At 46.5% G+C, this 24,984-nt stretch overlaps 2 protein-coding genes across 9 annotated transcripts in view; one reads left to right on the forward strand and one right to left on the reverse strand.

The window, feature by feature from the left end:
• Window positions 1-53: 53 nt before the first annotated feature.
• CINP (cyclin dependent kinase 2 interacting protein) lies at window positions 54-15,096 on the reverse strand. Of its 5 annotated transcripts, none has more exons than XM_088797526.1 (6): window positions 14,967-15,096; window positions 11,296-11,464; window positions 9,164-9,293; window positions 4,347-4,472; window positions 3,710-3,839; window positions 54-3,241 (listed from the first exon to the last, which is right to left on the reverse strand). In XM_088797526.1, the coding sequence occupies exons 1-6, from the start codon at window positions 15,037-15,039 to the stop codon at window positions 3,039-3,041; spliced, it is 831 nt and encodes a 276-aa protein (XP_088653652.1). In that variant the 5' UTR covers window positions 15,040-15,096; the 3' UTR covers window positions 54-3,038. The 5 variants fall into 5 exon arrangements, with proteins under 5 accessions (XP_088653652.1, XP_088653654.1, XP_019602750.2 ...); XM_088797528.1 differs by having other exon boundaries at window positions 54-3,275; XM_088797529.1 differs by having other exon boundaries at window positions 3,058-3,261.
• The window catches only part of TECPR2 (tectonin beta-propeller repeat containing 2), an 87,394-nt gene continuing 77,506 nt past the window's right edge, over window positions 15,097-24,984 (forward strand). For 2 of the 4 annotated variants that reach the window (XM_019747190.3, XM_074326898.2), the window contains exons 1-2: window positions 15,097-15,230; window positions 20,525-20,806. In XM_019747190.3, coding sequence (XP_019602749.3) covers window positions 20,588-20,806 — 219 coding nt within the window. In that variant the 5' untranslated portion in view covers window positions 15,097-15,230; window positions 20,525-20,587. The other 2 variants (XM_074326897.2, XM_019747189.3) reach the window with 2 other exon arrangements.

Raw genomic sequence — 24,984 nt, forward strand, 5'->3', positions numbered from 1 at the left:
CTTATTAGGAGAGCAGCTGGCGGCTTTAACAGAGGGAGCAAGGACAGCAGTGATGTAAGCAAGGCCGACTTTTATTTGTCTCATCTTAGTCTGTTCCAGCCGCTGTAACAACACACCAGAGACTGGGCATCTCAAACAACAGGAAGAATTTAGCCCACAGTTCTGGAGGCTGGAAGTCGGACGTTCTGGCTCCAGCACGGTTGTTCGGGTGAGGTCTCTCTTTCTGGCTCATAGTTGGCAACTTCTCGCTGTGCTCACGTGCTGGAAAGAACTGAGGATCTCTCTGGAGCCTCTTTTACATATAAGGCACTAATCCACTCACAAAGGCTCCACACTCACTCGGGAATTTAGCATTCCAAAAGTCCCCACCGACTCATACTGTCACGTTCAGTGTGAATTTGCTAAGTTAGCATTTCAATGTGAATTTGCAGGGAGACACACTGAGACCGTGACCTCTGAAGTAAAAATGTGAGCTGGTAGGCATTTGGGAAGTTGAGTGCCTTTGCTCTGGAGGTGGAGCAGACCCAGAATGCTTCCTCACCCTGTAGGGTGGCCCTCTTCCCGGGACTCTTACAAGGCTCACCACCCTCATGTGTCTGCTCCGTCCTCTAGGACGTGAGAAGGAGCACACACAATTGTTAAGGGCTATGATCTGGAAGGTGCACACATGGCCTCTGCTCATGGCTCATTAGTCAAGTGGCCACACCTACTCCCGAACTAGTAGCCACGTGCCAGGCTAAACTTAAGTGAAGCAGAGAATCAATAGTGAAGGACAACCAGCAGTCTCTGCCAAACCTTCTCCCAGATGGTTCAAGTGTTTGAGTCTGTCTGGAGAGGCAGCAGTAACAGCTCCAAAACCACAGCAGCTTAAAACACAAAGGTGTATGTGTTTCTTGCTCACACAACATGTCACTCATAGCTTGGTAGGAGGGCTGTATCGCATTGTGGCCAGATGGGGGACCCAGCAGAGGCAGCCACATCTCTAACCCTGCTGGTGGCTACGTCAGAGGGAGAGAACCCACAATGACAATGCACTTTGGTGACCAGAACTAGCCATGTGATCTCAGCCAACCACGGGGAACCGGAAGTGCAGGCTTCCATGGGCCAGGAAGGCAGGACTCCAGGAATATTGGTGAACAGCATGAATGGCTGATCAACTGTTGGGTCACATTATTTATGACATGCAAATGCCCACAGCTGAGCTGTGTGTGGTACATTGTGATTACTTTCATGCTTTTGTATAAACTTTTGTGTTTCCTGGAGTTATGTTTTTGTTTTAATTAAATGTACTCATCATGAATTCATCCCTAAACCCTTCCCCAATTCTGTTCTCTTTGTTTTTGTTGGTATTTTTATATTTTACTGTCAATTTGGTGAGATTTCTGGGGGCAGAGGAGATAACTGTGATCAAGCCACTGTGCTTAGAAGTCCGATACCAGTTCTCCGATGTCATTGTTTCTTTCACATAGAAATTGTTTGCGGGTTATTTCTACAGTTGTGTAATGACTTTGGAACTCAGCAATTTCAACAGCCAGAGATCTCTTCCGTTAACTTGCTACCACTTCTGTTTTGTGATGCATCTCTGGGCCAATGGCACTGGATTTGTTCATCACTTAGCTCGTTTACTTGTTTGTCCTTCGCAGTATCGATCCTTTCCATTCATTCTCCTGGGCAACTTGGGTGTCCAGGGGAGGGTGGCATCAAGAAACATGAAATGGCCCAGAAAGGCCTAGAAATCCTTCAGTGTCTCCTCTGAAAAGCACTTATTCTCTAAGTGACCCCATAAACCTGACTGCTGACGGACCTCATGCCTCCAGGGGGGTGGGGGGGAGGCCGTCCATCTGCCCCTGCAGCTCACGACAGCCTGCTTCCAGAGCAAGCAGGGGAGCACATAGCAGGACACGTTCCTGCCAAATGCTAACCATGCGGTTTGCAGCCCACAAGATGTGTGATGGCTACTTTCATGGTGGCTGCATTTTAACAAATACTACAAAGGCAGAAGGAAGAGAAGTTCTAAGAAATGTTGCCTTTAAATGCTTTTGATAAGTCACCTTGCACCGTGAGATAACTTGTTCTCAAAATACATCCCTGGCATATAGGAAATCTTTTATTTTGGGCGTATTTTCTTTTCTTTCCCTGGGAAGCATTTGTTCCCGCGACCCTAGAACTTCAGTTTCGGAGGCTACACCCCATATCCCATCGCACTGGGGACCAGTGGCAGAACTGACCCCCACATACTTGGCTGCAAATATTGCTGAACTACAGGATTTATACTAGAAGTGACACAGGAGGTCCTTCACTTGGCCTGTCTCATCCGCAGTGTGGAAAGAGGCCATTTTGTTTTTAAACGTTTATTTTTAAGTGCTTTTCCCGGACCCGTCAGCTTCAATCAAGCAGTTGTTTCAATCTAGTTGTGGAGGGCACAGCTCACAGTGACCCATGCGGGGATCGAACCGGCAACCTTGTTGTTAAGAGCACCGCGCTCTAACCAGCTGAGCTAACCGGCCGCCCCCAGAGGCTGTTTTTCTGTAGGTGGTTTTCATTTCCATGATGCCATCTTTACCCAGATAACTCTATGGTACTTTAAACATTAGCTGTGATTACAAAACTAATATAGTTTCATACAAATTTAAACAATACAGATCAATATAGAGTAAAAATACTGAATCAGGAATTTTTTACACAAATGTAATCCATGTAAAATACACCGGATTTACAGAAACAAGATCACGCCATCATTCTGTTGAGGAACTCATTTAGTTCACGCAGATGTCCTCATGGGTGACAGGTTCACAATGGGTACAGATGCCACTGAGTGGCAGGTGGCACGCAGCAGTTACAACTGTCTGGAGAGGCCGCAGGGAGCTGGTGAGATGGTCCAGCCTGGAACACCCTATGAAGGTCAGGGGATGGCCACTCCAGAGCACAGGGCATGATGCTGGGGACGGCACTGGGTCCTGCATGGAACACTGTCCTCCATGGGGCTGCACAGGCCAGTGGTCCACGGCCTGGGGAACATGCGCAAAGACGTGGGGAGGTCACAGTGCTCGGTGCCCTGTTTCGAGCAGCATGCTTTCCAGAAGCAGCTTGCTGTCACTCTCCACGTAGGGCTGGTGCAGCCACAGGGACAGGTAGCTGAGGGTGAGGTCGTGGTCCGTGGTGTGAGCGAGCTCTTCAGCGACGCTGCACTTCAGGCGGAGCTCCTTCTCGTACATGTCGGACAGCTGGCGGGACACCTCGTCTGAAAGGAGGCAGGGCTCCCTGAAGGGCGGTAACTGAAGGAAGTGCTACTGGCTGGGGAGGACTCGCCACCCTCAAGAGCTCCTCGCCCAACACCAGAATCAGCAACAGCACCGACGATAATTACAACAACAAAACAAGAAAAAACCCCACCTTACTTCAAAAAAAGAGAAAGGATTTCTGCCTCTGCAGAGGAAATGGGCCTCTTTCCACCCATTGGTCTTAAACGACTAACAACGGCAACTTGCTTCATGGGTCTCTAATCACACTTTTAATATTCTTTGCCGATTATTAGGTGAATAAAGCCGAGAAGAAATCTCATTTTAAGGTGCCCCCATCTCCTCCCCTCCGAATGGATACTCTTGAGTTAAATGTCAAAGCCTGTCAGCTTCTCAGCATACCAGATCTAACTGACACCAAATGCTCTCCTCATCTACCCTTAGAAATCAATGCAGAAAGAACTACTTACAAAAATGGGCTGTGGGCCACGTGTGAAACAGGGGGGGCCGTTTGTTCTCCTCCCCATAATGGTAATTTTCCAGTTCACAAATTCCCTTGGTAGTTGAAGACAGCTTTTCCATTTTCACCTGTATTTTAGTCTGAAAAGATATTAATTGGGAATACGAGAATATGATTTGAAATGTACTCCGGTCTCAGATTCAATAACTCTTTAAGATTTCAAAGCTAAGAAATGTAAGTCTGTTGAGACCGAAAGTCCAATAATTCAACACAGTTAACTCTATGTACAGCAAATTTCCAGGGGGATGGAGGCAGACAGTTGCTATAATTTCATTAGTTTGGATTCCTTCAGTAAGAAACCCCGGATTTCCAGTCCTGGAGAAGAGGAAGTGTGCCGTGTTGTACCTCACTAGCATTTCCCAACAGCACTAATTTTTTAGCACCAAAATCCAGGGGGGATTGAAGGGCATGCTCCTGCTTCTATGGAATGAAAGACATGAGAGGCATTAAATCAGGCCATTTCTGACTCTTATCAGCTGCCTGTGAATTTCCTGAAACCTCCGAGGCTTGGTTTCCTTATTTATAAAATACAAATAATGAAAGGCAGCCACACACTTCACACAGGAAGGAACTGATAAGAAGTTGACCTTGACGGCGCCTCTGCACGAAGCCAGGTAGCTGCACCGCCTGCACGGCCGTTGTAGATGCCGACACCATCCCCGCTGTCCCGCGGGACTGGTCAGCACAGTGCGTCTGACAAAGCGCCTGCTGTCCTGGGGGGTTCGGAGGACAAGTTCATTGTGAAACTCCAAGCTGGAGCTATAGAAGGGTCTGTTAAGTAAAACAAATGGGTGAAGTAACTAGATCTCTGGCTTAGGTAGCACAGGGCTCCAAGCCCACATTTCTGACTCCTAAGTACAGTTAACTTGATGTCCACGGGGCAGATAGGAAAAGACGTGTAAATCATCAAAACCTGAATCCCTTGCACTTGGCCCTCCCCCTGCCCTCCAATTACATCTGCAGTGGCTTGCACTAAATTTAGCTAACATTAATTTTTAAAGAACTATAGTCCTTTCCCGATCTTTTTAGGGTCGATATTTCACTTTTTAGGGTCGATATTCCAACCCCAAGAGGCAGGACTCATCCTTTCTGTCTCACAGCTGGAAAATTCTCAAGGTTGCTGAGCTCGGGAGGGACGAAGTGAGGACTTGATACCGCACTTTCTGACCCTAGGTCTCTTGACACCCAGTGTTCTGCCCTCTCCCCTGGCAGCAGCTCCCTGATGCCACCAAATCAAAGAAAAGAAAGTCCTGGAGCCTTGATGCTAGGCCAGAGCTGCCACGCTGGACTCTGGTCATCAATGACCATACTTGTCACACACACGTATGTGAACTGACCCACGCTCACAGCTCAACTCCGACACGTCTCCTCCCACACTAGCAGACCACACTGCAAAGTGTTCGTCCAGCTTATGGAAAGGGGCACCTCTAACCCCCCACCGAGGTCAAATTCATTAAAGACACTTAAAGCCAAGTCTGGGAAACCATTCTCTCTAAAGGCTGGAGGAAAATAGAAAACACAACATTGATGTCCTTATAACGTCAGCTTTTGGTTTTGAACAAAAACTGAGAACTTCTTTCAAGCCACTTTACGATAGAAGGGATTCGTGGAGCAGACAGACAGCACCCAGGTGTTGGCCTCTAATACCATTTCCAATAAAGGGAACTGGCTCCTTGGAGAAGTGGAAGATTCTAGGACCAAAGCAGGAAATACACAGACGAGCCTAGAGCACCTTGTAAGGCCAGAAAGTGTTCAAAAAACAACTCACAATGATAGGACTTTGTCAAAGGGACACAGAAGCCACCTGAACCCCCAGTGGCCAAAGCAGGAGCAACTGGGGAACAAAATAAAGCAGTGCTGGATTGTAAGTTCAAATATAGGAAATACCCGAGAGTCCATACTGCTAGGAACAAATAAGCAAGTAAATGGAGAAAAGACAGCTCTCCCGCAGAAGAATCCACTAGAAGCCACGTAACTGTAGACGCTCTGCCCTCAGGGAGGGGCACAACTCCCCCGCTTCAAGTGTGGGCTGCAGTGACTTCCTTCTGAAGAGGGAAGAACATGACAGACACCTCAACCAGGTCATCAAGGTCACAACCAGTGACACGGCTTGTTGATAGGACGTGCCCTTCATGTGATGCGATGAGAAGGGCACTTCGCTTCTGTGATTTTTCCTCTGAAAAACCCACAACCCCAGTCAAATCCTGAGAAAAACAGACAATTCCCAGTTGAGGGACAATCTACAAAACACGTGATGAGCATTATCAAAGCCATCCAAGGCAAGGAAAGTCGGAGAAACTGTCACAGCGAACGGGCCTAAGGAGACATGGAGACAATTTACTGTGCTGTCCCGGATGGGATCCAGAGATAGAGGACACTAGGGAAAAGTGAAGAAAGTCTGAAGGGACTACCAGCCTTCGGTTAATAACAACATATCAACATCGGTTCCCTAATTATAAGGCATCGCCACACGAATGTATGAATGCGTGACAGTAAATGTATAACGTATGACGGGGTGGGCTGGGAGCGCTCACGGTAACTGGAGACTGCTCCACCTTTCTGTAACTTTAAAACTGTCCTAAAATAAACTCTGTTCATTTAAAACATAAATGCACGGGAGCAGGCGCCGGGGTTGGGCAGACCCTGGGCCCACCTTTTCCCAGTGTGGGCTGCACTCGCAACCCTGAGCCCAGGGTGAGACAGCACTTCCTCCCTCGTTGGTCTTCGGCCAGTTCTGGTTACCACTATGCCTCTCCATTTCACTAACACTTGCCTTTTTAAGAAATAACACTTCTCTTTTCAAAGAACGGAGGAAGCCCCACGCTTAAGACTGACAGAGAAGCAGTATTCAGCTAACATTTCTACAACATGGCTTTAATTGTATTACAGAAAAATACTAAGTAATAAGAGCATGGGATGTGCTACAGTTGTGAGGTTGGTGTAAGAATGGATGAAACGTGTGGGCACCAATCTAGTTCCACGCGGGATTAATTCCTTGATGATGTTTGTAATAAACCCGCTGAGTAATCAGTCAGCCTTTGGGGGCACATTTCCAACAGTGGGACACACGGTCTGCCCCGGCTCCCCGCCCCAGTCCCCAGCAGCCCCTGTACATGCACCCATTTGGTCTCTACCCATGTTGATGGGGGGTAGGGGCCCCTCATTCCTTGGCTCTCATAGACTCAGCCCAGACTTTATCTGGAAATCTCGGCAACTGGCTCACTATGAGTGTGCAGTCACCCGGTGACTGCTTTCAGGCCAGGCGATGGCATCCTCACCCCGGACCTGTGCTATGGGGCAGGGGCCTCACATTTCATCTGCTACTGCTCAGTCCATGGAGCCCATGGCTGGCCTCTTTGGACCTGACTCTACTGCTGACATCCTGCAGGCTCGCTCTCCTTACACAGGTCAGTGGGGCTGAGAAAGGAGGCCCATGAGACCAGATTGCCACGTAAGAACAGGGAGAGCGAAGGACAGCCAAGCAAAGACGTGTCCGAATGGAAGGCATGCCTCCTCTTCCCACCAGACTCCTGTCCGAAACACTTTTCCTCGTGTGGTATACGTGTGTATAGTTAGAAATGAGACTGTGATCTAAAAAAAGCCAATGGCATTTAGGAACAAAATCCTTCCCAGGGTTTTTTACGTTTTATAAAAGTCACATTAGTATGTGTCAAAAGTGTTTCTCATTCTAACACAATTTTGGGATTCTGTGAAATGTTTTATACCACAAAGGAACACAGTGGGTCAAGAATGGAGAGGTTCTGGTGGCACCTGGTGACACATGAAAATGACAAATGACGAGGGAATTAGTATTGAAGTGTACCTGACCACCAAGCAGTGGGGATTCAACTTCATTGGCTGTTTAAATTATTTCAAGATAGGAACTGAGCCATCCAGTTTCTTCTCTTTCAGGAACAATGTGTGCACCTGCTTTTTGTCCAAACAAAAACACTTGCATATTCGAATGGGTCAATTTGGCAAAAAATAAACAAACAAAATAATATAAATGGCCAGTTTTCAATAGCTTATTACCATGCAAATCTCAATCGATTACTCTGCCTGTGTTAATCCCCACTGGTCCAGAAGCCTGTGTGTAGACCTCACCTACCAGAGAGTGTGAATGAAGACAAAGCAAAGAAAAGAGGTATCACAGAGCCCACACCCCAGGTCCTCCTGCCTTCCCGTGAGGGGGGCTGAACCTGAGGTTACTGATGACACTGTCGCCTTGTTACCTGCACAAGTGGAGGAAGTTGGGCCGTGGGGCAAGGGTCTCTTAGCAGCAGCACCCCAAGCGAAGGGAAGGCAGAATCACAAAACAGAATCACAAAAACCTCATTGTTCATTTAGAGGAGACAAATAGACCCACACACATCAAATTATCCTGAAGATGGTATGGTGCTGCATTTCAATCACAAAGAAAAGGCAAAATTACCAAAATGTCCTCAATGTACCATCAATTTTAGTGTTTATGCATTTTACAAGTGATGTGATATTTCAAAGGGTAGTGTTCTATCCTGAAACTCTTAAACCTATTAAGTCTGCCTTATAAGCGGAATCCTAAATTTGCATTAAGTGGTATCTTGAAGAAATACAATCATATTTCACATATTCTGTTTAAAAAGGCAAGGAAGCATGTAAAGCATTAGACACATTTCCACCAAAAAAGGTGAAAATATAAAGCATCTATGTTCACGGGTAAGCTTCACTTATCCAAGTTCAACTACGCACAAAATCTTCTTTCTGTGCAGATGTGCGATGTGCTACCCACACTGCGGCCAGCTAGGTGGACAGTGAAATCCAGCCATTGGGTCACTAAACAATCATTTAAGAGTCTCTCTTATGTGCTAGAGCAGGGTGCACAGGCCAAATCCAGCCCATAGCCCATTTTTGTTTGGCCAGCAAGCTAAGAGTGGGTTTTAAGTTTTTAAATAGTTGGGGGGAAAAAAAATCAAAAGAAGAATATTTTGTGGCACATGAAATTTATATAAAATGTCAGTGTCCATAAATGAAGCTTTGCTGGGACACAGCCACAGCCGTTCGCCCACGTGCTATCTCTGGCTGCTTTCGCCTTCAGCAATACCTGGCCGACCGGAATGGATGCAAGAGAGATGTAGGGCGCACAGCGCCTGAACGGATTTACTGCGGAGCCCTGGACGGCAATGACACTGCCCGGACAACACACAGGACCAAAAGGACAAAGGTCGAGGACCACAGTTTGGGGGACACCAACACTTATGGGACAGGCAGAAGAGAGACCAACAGAGGAGGCTGGGAAGGGAAAAACCAACGTCTGGAGAAGGAAAGGCCACTCACAGTGTCGAATGCTGCCAGAGCCAAGCAAACCCGAAACACGCCCCTGGGGTCAGTGACAGTGAGCACGGGTGGCTGGGTCCCTGGCTCTTACCAAACCGTCTAAGGTGGCCTGCAGCTTCTCACACAGCAGCTCGAGTTCCTTACTGTATCCCGGATGCACCTTTTCTGCGTCTTCATCAGAAGCCAGGCTGCCGCTCTCTAATTCCACCTTGTTTTCACTCCTGGATAACACGAAAGAGTGGGGACAACATATATCCCATAAGCTCATGGCATTCGGTTATGATAAACCCCAGGAAACCCAATAATCACAGCAGACATTCAGCTCAGGTGTTGTTTCGTGTCACTAAACATGTTTGCTTATTTGCATACGATATTTGCATAATGATATATCCACCAGTTACTCAATTTTGCACGAAAGTTTAAGTCAGTTAAATTCAGCCTTGTGACATCCTCGGCGTAGCGCTGGGCGACAAAGATGACCAAGACATGAATGCGTTTTGTAAACTGAAGGCTGTGGCCCAGGGGGCACAAAATTAATCTGGTGGGGTCACAATCAACACTTAAGGAAAAAATTAAACATTGAAACAGAAAATATCAGAGCAGCTCAGGGAACTTGCTGGGCAGGACCCCACCAGAAAAAGGTAGCGGAAGCCTGCAGAGCACGATGTATTTGAAGAGGCTGGCGAGAGCCCAGGCACGGGTCAGGAAGGCTCTAGATTGGCCCATCGACAAAGGTAAGCTGGAGGATATGTGTATATAATTATAACTTTGACAAATTAAAAAATACATATATATGAAAGTGCAAAGAGTCATAAAGAAAACCCCCTAATCAGAATTGGCAACAGCTACCAGTTTCCTTTATAATTCCTGTCTTTTTTAAAAGACATTGCTAAGGAAAAACACTCCTGTCTCCCCTCGTACTCTCAACACTCTACTCCACGTCTGTCACCTGGTAGCCAAAGGTGGGGGAGGGGGTGTCCCCACACCATCAATTCTGATTCTCCAGATACCAGCTGGGGATCCTACAATTTAACTCAATTCTGACACTAACTAGCTGGAGATGGCATCAGCTCCCACAGGTGAAGGGCTCGGTCCCCAAGACTGACCCTCCTACCCCCTACTTCAGAAGTCAATAGGAAGTCCAGGTTGTCACCTGTACTTTGACCGACAGGCTATATATCAGAGATTCCCACGACTCCCTCGAGTTTGATTAATTTGCTAGAGTGGCTCACAGAATTCTGGAAAAGTTTACTTATTAGATTACCAATTTATTACAGAAGATATTAAGGAATAACAGCCAGATGAAGAGGTGCACAGGGGAAGGTCCAGATGCATCCCAAGCAAGCCATTTCTGTCCCTGTGGAGTTTGGAGACACGCTTCTAGCACATGGAAGCGCTCTTGTTTACCAACCCAGAAGCTCTCCGAGCCCATCCCTTCAGCTTTTGTGGAGGCTTCGGCTTTTGTGGAGGCTTCAGTTACGTAGGCATGGTTGAGTGACTCACTGCCTACCGGTGATGAATTCAAGCTCCTGCCCCTCACCTGGCTGAGAGGTAGGGAGTGATGGGGTGGTCCTGAAAGTTCCAGTCCTCTAATGGCTTGGTTGGTTCCCCTGGCAACCCGCCTCTATCCTTAGAGGCTTTCCAAAAGTCACCTTATTAATATAAACTCAGGTGTGGTTGAAAGGGGCTTATTTTGAATAACAGACACCTTTTTCACTTTTATAACTCTGGAACTATTTCAGGACCAAAAAAAACTAAATACTGTAACAAAAGATTCTCCCATTGCTCTTATCAATTAGGATATTATAAGGGTTCGGGGAACTGTGTTAGGAACAGGGGTAAAGACCAAATAGGTATTTCTTATTATATATCACAGTATCACAAAATAAAATGCAACATTATGAAGAGAGAGTCCCATTTACCTGCCATCCCAACACTCACTTTTCCTAGATGCCAGTATCATGAACTAACCTGTGTCCCTCCAATCTGTTTTTCTAATTTTCTATACAGATGTAACCACAAGGAACGTGTAGTGTAATTTTATATTTAAAATATACATATACAGTTCATACCGGCATATATCATTTCACCACTTGCTTCTTTGCTTCATATAATTTAATTCATCCATGTTGACAGAGACTACCCTTCCTGCCCTAAAAGACTCACAGAAAACGTGTGCCCAATCATTAAGGGAAAAGAGCTCTGAGCTCTACCTGTACTTACAATAAGCTGATTTTCGTGTTGGCAATATGATTTGCAGTCGCAAACCCTGCATCATTGAGTGTTTCCCATTTCAGGATTAAATTATGCCAATCGGCTGCATTGTCCTTAATTTTTCTCGCACTGACAGATGAGACAGGTTTCCTGGGTGTTGCACTTCTAAGGGTCTTTGCTGATAGGCAGTAAAAGAAACATAGTTACTATGAAATTCATGATCATAGTTGGAGGGCAAATGTCTTTATAATTCTCAACAGTAAAACGATCTGAAATGTTACATCAACTGGACAAATAAATGTCGTAGAAACAAAGAAGTCTGGATGACTGGGAAAGTTCCTGGAACAAGAAAAAAACAGCATTGTTTTTACATTTTAAGACTCACCAGAGATAATTGGATCCTTTCTCAGCTTGATGGCACCACAAAGTTTGACCTTAAGCACTGTGACCACTTTCAAAGGTAGGAAAGAAGGCAAAGTAGTGACTTTCTGCTAAAACTCTTCGATGTCCCATGCCTTCGGGTTCTTCTTATCTAGCCACAGGCACTTTGATACCTCACACGTGTGCAGAGCTTTGTGGCTCACGAGTGCTTGTCATCCCCAAACCCTGACAAGGCTGGGCCCCATGGACGCAGAGATGATCTCCATGCTTAGGACACAGGAAGAAGTCCTGACTCCCTCTCTGCCTCAACACTTATCTCAAGTCCCACCTGGAACCCCCCTCCATCTCCAGCTAAAAGGAACTACTGGCATTTCTGGAAAAGTGGAGTCACCTGCAGGCTTTTGTACATGCAGTTCTTTCTGCTAGAAAGTTCTTTCCTTCCTGGGGTGAGTGCTGCCCAGGCTCTAAGACTCATCCAGCTTCCAGCTCCTGTGGAAAGCAACCCCCAGAACACCAAAAGCCAACTCAGGCCATTTGGGCTCTCCCAGCTCTGCTGTGCCCTCTCTCCTTCTCCACTTAGAACCCCTTAAAAGCTTCTCTTGGCCCACAGGACGAAGCCCAAATTCCGTGAGGCCCCTTCAGGAGTCCAGAACACACACAACAGTGGTACAGTTTGGAGATTAGACTCTGAAGACCATACTGACTGGGTTAGAACCCAGCTCTCCCACTGCCAGCTGTGCAATCTTGGGTGAGTTAATTAACCTCTCAGAGCCTCAATGTTCTCATCTGTAAAATGGGGATAAAATATATCTACTTCAAAGTGTTGATGTAAAGATTAGATAACATATGTAAAGTTGTGAGGGCCTGGCATATGGCAAGTAATCAACAGAGTATCTGTTACCACAAGGACCTCTCCGGTGTGTTTTTTCCACCACCACCACCACCACCACCACCACCAGCAGCAGCAGCAGCAGCAGCAATAAACTCAATTCTGACACTATCTACATGCAGAGAGCATCAGATCCTACAGGTTAAAGACTCAGTCCTACAAGACTGCCCTCCCCCACTTCCACTTTAGAAGCCACTCCCAAGTCCAGGTTGTCACCTGTTGACCTACCAGTTATAGATGGGAGGTTCCAAAGACTCCTCCCCTGAGTTTGATTAATTTGCTAGAGAGGCTCACAGAACTCAGGAAAACACTACTTACTGGATCACTGGTTTATTATAAAAGGATATAACTCAGGAACTGCCAGATGGAAGAGATGCATAGGGCAAGGCGTGTGGGAAGAGGCGCTCTCCCTTTTCCTTGAGTGCTCCACTCTCCCCGAGTCCCCACCTGTTCACCTACCTGGAAACTCTCCAACCCTGTCCTTTTCCTTGTGAGTTTTATGGTGCCTTCATAACATAGGCATGATTGATTAGATAATTGGTCATTGATTCAACCTCCAGCACCTCTTCCCTTCCTGGAGGTGGGGGTTGGGGGTTAGGACTAAAAGTTTCAACTCTCTAATCACAAGGCAGGTTCCCAGACAAGCATCCCCCACCCTTAGGTGACCTAGGGCCATTCCAAAAGTCAATCATTAGCATAACAAAAGAACACCTTGACCACTCTTACCACTTGGGAAATATCATGGGTTTTAGGAGCTCTGTGCCAGGAATGGGATGAAGACCAAACATTTATTATAAAAAATAAACCATAATACCACAACCTCTGTGACCTAAGTCCTGTCCGTCACCTCTCCAGCTTCTCCCACTTGCTCTGATTTTGATCTGAAATATTTTTCCTGTCAGTGTGTGTTCCCAGTCACCCAGTTAACTCCTAGTATATTTATGGCTCTGCTTTTAAATGGCATACTGGCTTTTCAGTTATTCTTTACTTATACAACTAACTTATATTAGTTGAACGCCTACAATACATCAGGCATGGGGGATGAAGCGAGTGAATGAGACAGACCAGGTCCGTTGTCATGGGACTTACTTTCCCAAGAGGAAGTGGACAGCGGCAATGAGATTATCATGATCAGTTTAGATCGTAAGTGCCATGTAGAAAATAAAACGGGCTCTTGTGTTAGAGTAACCCCCGAGAAGGTGTCAGTTAGGCTGAGGCCTGAATGAGAAGCCCTACGGTGAGAATGGCCTCGGTGAGTTTGAAAAAAGAAAAGACCTGTGTGGCTAGAATGAAACAGAGAACAGGAGTAGAAAGTGGGAAGCAGTTAGGCAATTAGAACTTTACAGGCTGAGATAAGAAGTCTGGGTTTATTCATTCCAAGTCAATGGAAAGTGAGCAATGAGCTTTGGGTAGGAAAGTGACATGATCTGATTTAGGTTTTCAGAAAGTCACTTCCACAAAAAAGTCTTCCTAAAACACCAAGGTGGGTTGGGATTTACTGTATTAGACATCTGCAACATCCTGTACGTCAGCTATCGTGACACTCACCGGTGTAGTGGATTTGCTTGTTTAAGGTCTATATTCCCCATTCAGACTGTAAGTTCCAGCAGTGTACGGACTATACTTGTCCTGTTCCCTCTCATAACCTCAGCACACAGTAGGTGTTGAATAAAATGTGTTAAATGCAGAAACAGTTCTTATGACCTGTACTATATAATCTGCTAAGGGATTCTCTGCCCCAGTAGGGGCTCCTTAGGGTGAGGACCACATCTGATTCCTCATCTGTCTGCCCCACATCTAGCACATATTTAGGAACCAAAACCAGTTCTGACTTCAAGAATCTCACAAGCTAGTAGGAAGGACAGACCAGTAAGAGTCACAGGACTGGGTGGAGTGAGGTAAAGGACAGTAGGTGACTCCATTACTTATCCCCTGAGCCTCGGCTCCCCATCAATTGACATTACTTCATGGGATCGCTGCGAGGCTCAAAAGCGCTGATCCACGTAAGGTGCTTGGAACGCTACTTGACACATAGTGAGCACTCGCTGAACGATAGCTTTTATTACAGGCAAAAAGCTCTGTGGCTGGTAATTCCGACTGAGGAGAGTTCAGGAAAAGTGCTCGGCTAATGCTAATTTATAATGACAATTATAATTTGAATGTCAGGATCTGCTGACACTCCTTTGGGTGCAGCATCTCGTTCTAAGAGTATACGTGAAAAAACTGATGCTCGGAAAAACTGGCGGGCTCCCGGATCGACTGCAGAGCCCGCGCAGGGCCAGAGGGTTGGGATGGGGCAACGCACGGATCCCATTCAACCCGAGAGGCTCCCGGCCTCAGGCCCAGCCCGCGGTCCGCGCCGTGACACCCACAACCGCCCCACCCCGGGGAAGCGGCCCATCTTACGCACCATCCATGCAGTCTGCCGATATCCCCGGAAAGAGACCCGAAGCCCCGCCCACGCCGCCGGAAGCCGGATGCATCACTTCCGCCGCGCCCCTCCCGCCTCCACTTGTAGCTCTGTCGCTCTAGCCCTCGGCGGAATCCGCTGTCGCTCGGCGGGCCGGCCCCGTTGCCCGGGGAACGAGCTCCCGGCAGCCCCCGCGTCCCGGAGTCCAACCCCGCCTCCTCCCGCGCGGCGGGGCCGAGGAATCCCGAGGGGCGGCCGCGGGAGGTGAGTCCGGCGCCGCGGCTGGCGGCCCCACTGTCCGGCCCCGCGCCCCTTTCTCTGCCTCCCCGCCGCCGCTCACGCCTCCCTCGGCCCTGCCTTCCCTCGCCTCGGCGCCTCGGGGTCGCCCTGCCGGTCTTGCCCCGTTTCCCGCTCCCGTCGCTCCCGCGCGGGTCGCCGAGGCTGAATGCCGTCACGCTGGAGGCGCCGGGCTAACGCCTGGCCAAACCCCGCGGTCCGCCGAGCGGGGCAGCCGGCCGCCCCTCCTGTGCTGCGCCGGCCGCTGCCCATCCGCGGGCCCTCCGCCTCGCGGGCCGGCTCCCCTCGCTCCTCCCACACCGCTCCTGCCCTCGCCGCGCCTTCGCACCCCTTCTGCCCGCGGGCCCCGAGGGTGCAGCTCCCCAGTCCTCTGATTGACGTTGCGTCTGTCTCCCGACCCCTCGGCCCTCGCGCCGTCGTCCGCCCACCAGGCCTGGGCACGGACCCAGGGGGAGCTCAGTCAGCGTTCGGTAAATGGGTACATGAACCACTCTCTCCGTCCTGTTTTAAGGCCTGGGAGGCAGAATAGGTCGTGCAGGGTAAAGAATGGGATTCAGGGCACAGCGCTGCCCCCTCCGAACTGTGTGCTCGGGGCAGGTGATATCACTTGTCTAAGCTCCAGTTTCATCATCAGTAAAATGCAGATGATAGTGGTTTCTGCCTCTGTCTTGGTGGGAAGATTAAATAGGTCAGTGCACGTGAGGTGCTAAACACAGTGCCTGGCAGGCGCTACCTTTCCAGAAAGAATAGCTGCTGTCCTTGCCCACATGCTCTACTTCCATTTCTCTTCCCCGCTCTTTGTTCTTTCTCACTTTCTCACTGAGATTCAGGAATTTGTTCTGTTGCTTCTTCTGTTTCATCTGGTGGCAGAATGTGGGGGACCAGCCTGGGTGCACATTTGCTTTATCTGCTGGAGTGATCAGTTGCACTTGGGGTTGACTGCCTCTTTGTCCTCAACGTCTTGTAAACTTTAAGGGAAGGACTTCTGGGAAATCCCCAAACCCAAATCCCAGCATGTGTCCCTTGTCACCAGTGTCTCCTGAGCTGCAAGGCTTTTTATAGTTCCTCACAATCAGCTACAACGCACCTTGATGAGCCTCTGATCTTGCTGTTCTTTGGTAACCCAACTTACATCCCAGGTCCTTATTTTGGGTCCATTGTATGCCAGCCACCATCCCAGGCTCTAGGGATTGAGTGGTGGACCAGGCAGCCCTCGCCCCTGCCCTCAGGGAGCTTCTCCCCAGAGAACCAGCAGGTACAGGCATAGGGGTGCTCTGCTTCAGTTTTCAGGGCTGGCTTGGAGAGGGGTGGTGGGGAAGACCGGCTAAGGATAGTCTTCTGAAGGAGTGACTAGTGGGCAGCTTTTGTTAGTTTTAAGTTACTTTGTAGCCATTGTCTTTTTCAATGGAAAAGTGGATTTGCAGTGTTGTCTTGGAGAAGTTACACTTGGAGTTTAAGGAAGGTAATGTTTCATGGTAGCGAGCATCTGTCTTCGTAGTTGGACAGAATGGCTGCTGGAACTTAGGAAAAAGAAGGAACTGCATCGGGCAGAGCAGTTGATTGAACATGGAAAAGTGAAAGAGCAGATCTGGAAACAGTTACATGAAAAGAAGCTTCGGGGTCAAACAGGAGATTTCTGGATCTCATGGAGCACAAGGAGCGTGGTAGAATCAGCAGGGAGTAGTAGAAGCGAGCTATTGTTCAAAGTGCGTGTTCACTTTTAAATGAGTGTATTCTTTGGCCCTGGACTGAAGACCAGTGCATTTTTGCATAATGATGACTGTAACTACGGTAGAGTAGTCTTACATCTTGGGCTGTTGTACTTTGGGATTTCTGGCACAGTGTTTTGACTGGTCTTTTGCAGCACCACGAAGCATGTAGACTGGAAGAAAAGACCGGAAGGAGTCCATTGAAGGATACGGAGACAAACGATGACGGTGCCGTGTGGTCACTGCCCTCAGAGTGTTCTGTGAAAGCAGAGAAAGGCCCACTAAGTGTCAGAGGAAGTCTGTGAAGGCTTCCTGGTGGAGAACTAGTCCTTACAAGCTGTGTAGGGCCATGGGGAAGGGAGGAGAGGGACTTTGCAAAGACATACAGGTCATGGTGTGTTCGGGGACTGTGGTGGAAAGTCCACTGTGGCTGCAGCATAGAGTGTGTGGAAGGAGGAGCAGCCTGGCATGGAGCTAGATACAGACCGTGTTTTTTAAAATGTTCTACTTCCATGCTTTCATCAGGCTTTAGCCTATGAGCGGTGGCTTATCAGGCACGGGACCAAGGAAGTGACAAAATTTCATCTGGAAGATAAAAGGCTGCCTCAATCTCATCATGTTCACCCAAAAGATTTTAACACTTAAAAGAATAGGTGTGGGGGCAGCCGGATGGCTCAGTAGGTTAGAGCATGAGCTCTGACCAACAGGGTTGCCTGTTCAATTCCCATGTGGGCCAGTGAGCTGCGCCCTCCACAACTAGATTGAAGACAACAAGCCGCCGCCAAGCTGCCAGAGGGGTGGCCGGATGGCTCAGTAGGTTAGAGCACGAGCTCTCGATAACAAGGTTGCCGGTTCAATTCCCGCATGGGATGGTGGGCTGCACCCCCTGCTGCTAAAGATTGAAAACGTCCACTGGATTTGGAGCTGAGCTGCGCCCTCCACAACTAGATTGAAGGACAATGACTTGGAGCTGATGGGCCCTGGAGAAACACACTGTCCCCCAATACTCCCCAATTAAAAAAAAAGAAAAAAGAAGACTAGGTGTTGTAGCCTGATTTTAAAAAGAGATTATACAACCAGGATTCTAATTGTCACTTCCTAGAGATTTTGGAGAAAATCCTTAAAGCATTAGAGTTGTCAGAGTGCTCTGGCAACTTATGGCCACTGAACTGCTAAGTGAATGATTTGGACTAGATTTGTCTTAGCTCCAGTTTTGGAAAACGCCTGCCAAGATGACATTAGGGTGCCATCAGTCAGCATGGTGAGCTGTCACCTTCCCAGTGAGGGGGTCGATGGTACTAACAAGGGGAGAAGCCTCCTGACCTGTTGTGGAGCAGGGTTTTGTACTTTTAATGGAAATGTTTGTGACCAAGGAAGCATTATTAACTTTAAAAATTGGATTGAGATCGTTGAAATGGGGACGGATAGCAATCGTGCCTACCTCACAGGTTTTTTGTGAGGATTTAATGAGTTAGTGTGCAAGGAAGTTTCTATTAAGTCATAGTGTTAGCTATTACCGTTATTGCTATTATTATTGTTGTCATTTTGGTTTTAGTGTCCGTGTCCTTAAATGACCTACATGCTTTCCCAGGGTGTCTGCCAGCGGCCCTGATAGCCATTTTGCTGTCATTTGATTTCTGGGTCATGTGGGTCTTGCCCACCTTTCTGGAGTACTCGCACAAACCAAGGATTGGTCTTGTTCTTAAAAAGTTATACATTTATGAACTGTGCTGCTGTATGAACAGAACCAGAGTTCACCATCCCAATTTTCCTTGCAGTAGGCACTTAAAACTGTGTGACCTTGGGCAAATTTCTGAATCTTCCAGAGCTTCAACTTCTGCTAAAAGAGTGTGTGTTAGTTGGTGTTCTTAACCGTCACAGAGGGATATGATTATTTTTGTCACCTGTAGAAAAGTTCTCTGAAGTGACCCCGCTTATCTCCCTGTGTTGGCTATTGTGACTACCAAGCGAGGTAGGAATCTGAAAATTCTTGGAAAACGGCATATTCTGTACAGATTGGGGGGCGGGGAGTGGGGGGGGGGTTATTATTCCAGGTTTGAATTGAACCATATTGGAGAAAAGATCATATTTTGCTGCTCTTCCATTCGTGTCACTAATTCCTTCCTTGCAAATGTTCCTTTTTTATAACTCATTCATTTATTCGGTAAATATTTACTGGGCATCTCTGATGTGCCTGACCTTTTCTAGGTGCCAGCGGCTAGAGGAGTGAGTGAGGCAGACGTGGGCTCTGCTCCGGTGGGGCTTACAGACCAGGGGTGGTGCAGGGGCTCAGGCAGAGATGGTGAGTCAACAGAAAAGAAAGAAGTGTATGGGGAGGGGGTGTGAGAGAGAGTGCTCGGGGGGCAGAGGGGCCACTTTAGGGGTGGCCGGGTAAGGTCTTGTGGAAGAGGGGACATTCTAGCAGAGACCTACATGTTGAGAAGAACAAGCGCTGAGTGACACCTGCAGAAAGAACATTCCAGCTGGAAGGAACAACCAGTGCAAGGGCCTCTGGGTGAGTTTCATTAGAAGAGGGCTTGGAAGTCAGTTAGCTCTGTAGAAATAGAAAACCCACAGTTCAAACAGACCATAAAACCAGCATCCCAAGAAGTTTCTATTAGAGGGGCTTGAAATCTCCATGGACCTAAAGGGCTAAAATGTCCCTCCAGGTCGAAGCAGGTGCAGACATCCACCTGTGCTTGTATGTCAGAGCTGTGACTGACGTTGGAAAGGGCCCAGGACTTGGAGGGAGCAGACCCAGATTCACGTCTCAGCTGTGTGGTCTTGGGCCAGACGTGTGAGCCTCTGGCCTTCAATCCCTTCCTCTAAAAGTTGGGGACGATGCCAGCACCTATGTATGTTACAGGGTAGGGTGAGGACTGAGTGAGTGAGTGAGCTCTTGGTAATTAGAATGTGCTGTGGAAGGATTGAGTATCTATTGAGGGAAGCTCGGAATCCAGAGTGCCAAGAGGTACGGTCACTGAGGAACAGGCGACAGGCGCTGTGCAGTCGAGGCCCTGGGCTCTGAGGACGTTACAGGCCTCCAGCCGGGGGACCGTCGTCTCAGCGTATTGCGTCTGGGATTGGTTCGCTGTTCTAGTGCAGCTGTCTTTCCTGTTTCTCTCTTCCACATTCCATCCTACAGGATATTTCTAGTAAGCCTTTTCCCCACTAATCCACGCCGCTCTCTCCCTCTTATCAGGACCCACAGATTTGCACCTAATCACACGGGGTTTGGTATATTTTCACGGCTTCTTTGCCTCCCTGGCTAGATCCTCAGCAACTTGAGAAGAAGAACTGTTTTGAATGTCGCTTCCGCCCCTCCCTAGTATTTATCACCATACAAGTTACGGGGGCCAGTACAAATTCAAGTGCACTTTGAATAAAAATGCTCCAAAGTGATCTGGATGACACCTGGATGACACACTCTCTCTGTGTAATTAAGCTCCAGCTATACTGTTTACCCGCCTGAAAGTTCCTTGTTCCCCCTGGTGAACGTGGCTTCTCTCTGGCATGACTAGAGTTGGAAGGATTACAGTGCCTGTTCTTTAGCCCCCAGGTTTCCCAGGTAAACATTCCTCTTCTGCCTGTGGATCCTCTGTGGAGACCTTGACCATGGCATCCGTGTCAGAGCCTGGTACGTTCAGAGAGTTCTGCCCTCTGTACTATCTCCTCAATGCCATCCCCACGAAGATCCAGAAGGGCTTCCGTTCCGTGCTGGTCTACCTCACGGCCCTGGACACCAGCGGGGACTACATTGCCGTGGGCAGCAGCATCGGCATGATCTATCTGTACTGCCGGCACTTCAACCAGATGAGAAAGTACAGCTTCGAGGTGAGTCCCGCTTTCCTCTACACCGTACTGCGCGTGCGCGAGCCGTGGCTCATGTTTAATGTGTCGTGAGTTTCGGCGCGCGGTAACTTACTGCTTATTTGCTGGAACGTGGCCTGCGTCTCTCATCCCGGCAGCACTTCACAAGCGCATGTGGTTGGGGTGGAGTATAGCTAAAAACATTGGTGTTTTTAAGTTGTTTTTCCTGCCTCCAAAAATGTTGCCGCCCTTTAAAAAAGAACATTTTAGTGTTGACTACTTAGAAGACTTTGGAAGTAGGTGTTTTTTCCTAAGTGTTTTGTTTCTCAGAATACCTTGAAAGACTTGCCGGAGTAATCTCTAGTTATCCTATTGAACTTATTGTGAAGAAAGGACTAGTATCAGTACTGGCCGGCTGCCAGAACAGCTACATTAAATAAGATCACAGCCGTAGAACCGCGAAGGGCATCCCGCCTGGCCTGTTCTGCACTGGTTGACTTGGGCATGTCTGTTATTGTAGATGTTGAGGGACGCCAAATAGTGGTGGACCGTCATGGGATTCACCCATTGAGTTAGTATCTACGCTTTATTTAGTGCGTGGTTTTTTTCTAGAGTGACTCAAAGGCGAGTGAGTCATGGCTCCTACCTCATGACCTTGTGGGGCTGTACTCTGTCTGTGGTTAGTAGGCTTTTACGGACTAAGACAAGGCTTTGTGTTTAAGAGAAATGTTTCCAAATATCTGCATTTTAGTCAACGTTCAACTTTAATTAAAGTCTTCATTTAAACTTAGTTTTTCTTAAGCCTCTATACTCAATTTAAAATAACAAAAATGGTTAGCTTGCATTATAGCACTTTCTGAATGCCAGGCATTACTCTAAGCTACACTTTGTAAGCGGGCATTTTCCCGCCAAATCGCGTTGTAACGCGGGGCTTTTTTGACATTTTCTCGCCAAAATTAGACTTTCCGTAAAATATTCATATCTTTCGATCTATTTGATATTTTTCTATGAAACTTTCAGTGTTTCAGTTTAAAAAGAGGTGCAAAATATGTGTTATTCTCGTCTCCCGCGCTTTGGTATAAAAAGCGATATGACGAGTTTACTCGTTTCCCGCAAAAAATGTGTTAACTCATTTTATCCTCACAGAAACTGTATAAGGCAGATGTTATTATTTTCATCCTCGTTTTACCAGGTAGACAACTGAGGCACACAGAGGTCAAAGGACTTGTACAAGGTCAGGCAAGGTTAACCTTGGGACTTGCCCAAGGTTAGTAAATGGTGACATCATTGTCTGAGCTTGAGCAGATTGGCTCTAGAGTTTATATTAATATTTTTTATAAAAATTAAAATCGCTATTTCTTTTCTTTGATTAATAGCTTATGGATTTGCTGGAACAAATTCCTCAAACATTTAAGACCATTACATAGTTGATCTTTAAAACTATAGTTATGAATTAATATATCTGAAATCTCTCAAATACTTCAAACACTTAATACGGAAGACTTTGAATCCAATATAGTGAACCCCTAACAGAATAAACCAAAGAAATCAAACTGCTAAAAACTAAAGACAAAGAAAAATCTTAAAAGTAGCTGGAGAAAAATGACACATTACCTGTGAGGAATGATGATTTGAAAGACTGCAGATTTCTCATCAGAGACCATGAAGGTTAGAAGACAGTGGTACAACATTTTTAAAGTACTGAAATAAAAGAACCGTCAACTAAGAATTCTTTAACCAGTGAAAATATCTATCAGGAAAGAAGATGAAATAAAAATATTCTCAGATGGAAGAAAACTAAGGGATTCGTTTCCAGCAGACCTGCTCTAAAATCAGACAAAAAGAAAGTGATACCAGAAAGAAATTTGGAACATCAGTAATAAATGAAAAATAGTAAATATCTGGATAAATACAATAGTGCATTTCTCTCTTCTTGAGTTCTTTAAAATATATTTGACAGGTAGCAAAAATTTTTAAAAATTGATTGAGTTATTTTTGGGGGGCTGGCCCAGTGGCTTGGGCAGTTGGAGCTCTGTGCTCCTGACGCTGAAGACTGCTGGTACGATTCCCACATGGGCCAGTGGGCTCTCAACCACAAGGTTGCCAATTTGACTCTTCAACTCCCACAAGGGATGGTGGGCTGTGCCCCCTGTAACTAACAACGACAACTGGACCTGGAGCTGAACTTTACCCTCCACAACTACGATTGAAAGGACAGGAACTTGACTTGGGAAAAATCCTGGAAGTACACACTGTTCCCCAATAAAGTCCTGTTCCCCTTCCCCCCGCCAAAAAAAAAAGTTGAAAAAAAAAATTGATCGAGTTTTTAATGTATATGTATGTAGTAACATATAAGACAACTATAATATAAAAGAGGAGAGTAAGGAACCTATATGGTGGTAAGGTTTCTACATTCTACTTGAAGACGTAAAATAATGAGTCTAAATAGATTTTGAAATGTGAAGTGTGTGTGTGTTGTGTGTGTATGTGTGGTAATCCCTAGAGCAACCACTGGGGGGAAAAAAAAAACAACAAAAAATCTGTATAATACGGTATAGTAAAAATCACTATAGACATGTCAAAATGGAATTTAAAAAATGTTCAAACAACTCACAGGAAAGCAAGAAAGGGGAAACAGAAGAAGGAAAAACAAGGAACAAATAGAAAACAAATACAATGATAAACCTAAATCAAAATGTATCAATAATTATATTAAATGGAAATTATCTCATGTATCAACTAAAAAACAAATTGGAATGGAGAAAAAGAATCATGAACCAATTACATGTTGTCTTTAAGAAATGCAGTTTAAAATGAATGATATAGGAAGGTAAAAAGTAAAAGGATGGAAAAAGACACACCATGTAACACTAATCCAAAGAAATTTGAGGTGGCCATATTAATATCAAAGTAGTCTGAGCAAAGAAATAACCAGGGCTAAAGAGAAACATTGCATAATGAAAAAAGGGTCAGTTCACGAAGAAGACACTGCAGTCCTAAACAAACAGCTTCAGTACACAAAGGAAAAACTGACATAACTGAAAGAAAAAGTAGAGAAATCCACAATTACAGTTGGAGACTTCAGCACCTCTCAGGAATAGAAGCAGTGACAGAAAACCAACCAGGATATAGAACTGAGCAACGCTATGAATGAGCGTGATCTAATGGACATTTTTAGAACATTCCACCCAACAGCAGCTGAGGACACGTTCTTTACAAGTGAACATAGATCATATTCTGGGTCATAAAACACGCCTCAAAAATTTAGAGCAGACTTTCCAGGCTCTTGTGTTTTACCTTGTTTTGTTTTTTCACTTTTTAATTGCAGTATAATTTCCATAAAGTGTACAAGTTAATGAATTTATGTGTGTATACGCCCTTGTCATCACACAGATCAAGATACAGAACATTTCCAGCAGTGCAGGAGACACCCCCTGGTGCCACCTCCCAATCAGTACTTGTCCCCAAGGCCCCTCTCTTCCTACTTCTAACACTGTAGAGTAGTTTTGCTACCCCCTTGGGTTTAATTCACTATTGAGTAACCTTCAGCATCAAGGCTTAGTGTTTCAAGGGTTTTGTTGTTGTTGTTCCAGAAAATGTGTTTGGATGGAACTGGAATACAGAGCAGGACATGGAGCAGTGTGGGATAAGGCCAGAATGGCGGGCCGGGCGCCCCCATGAGGCTGAGGGCTGGAACCTGCCCCTGGGGCAGGGTCAGCTCCAGGACCCTCTGGGCCACGTGTGCACTAGTGTGCACTGGTAGAATTTGGACCCCTTACACGGGTTACAATTACAGCTGGTTTTCTTTTATAAAACACGTGTCTGATTGATAGCTATTTTATTGTCCTTTTAAAAAAATACAGGTGGGCTCAGTTGGTTTGAGCACAGTGCTCATAATACCAAGGTCGCCAGTTTGAGTCCCACATGGGCTAGTGAGCTGCACCCTCCAAAACTAGATTGAAAACAACAACTTGACTTGGAGCTGATGGGTCCTGGAAAAACACACTGTTCCCCAATATTCCCCAATAAAATTAAAAATATATATATATAATACACCTATATACACATATATAGGTATATATATAAACTATTTTAAAAATTCCTGCCTCCTATCTCAAAAAAATCTTAAGGAAACTAGAGTTTAGTGCTCTCCAGAATGAAACTGCACATTATACCTGACTGCCAGTTTTAAGGTTTACCGA

Source organism: Rhinolophus sinicus, chromosome 3 (genome assembly GCF_057876585.1).
Source record: "Rhinolophus sinicus isolate RSI-liver-muscle chromosome 3, RSI-T2T, whole genome shotgun sequence".
Lineage (NCBI taxonomy): Eukaryota > Metazoa > Chordata > Mammalia > Chiroptera > Rhinolophidae > Rhinolophus > Rhinolophus sinicus.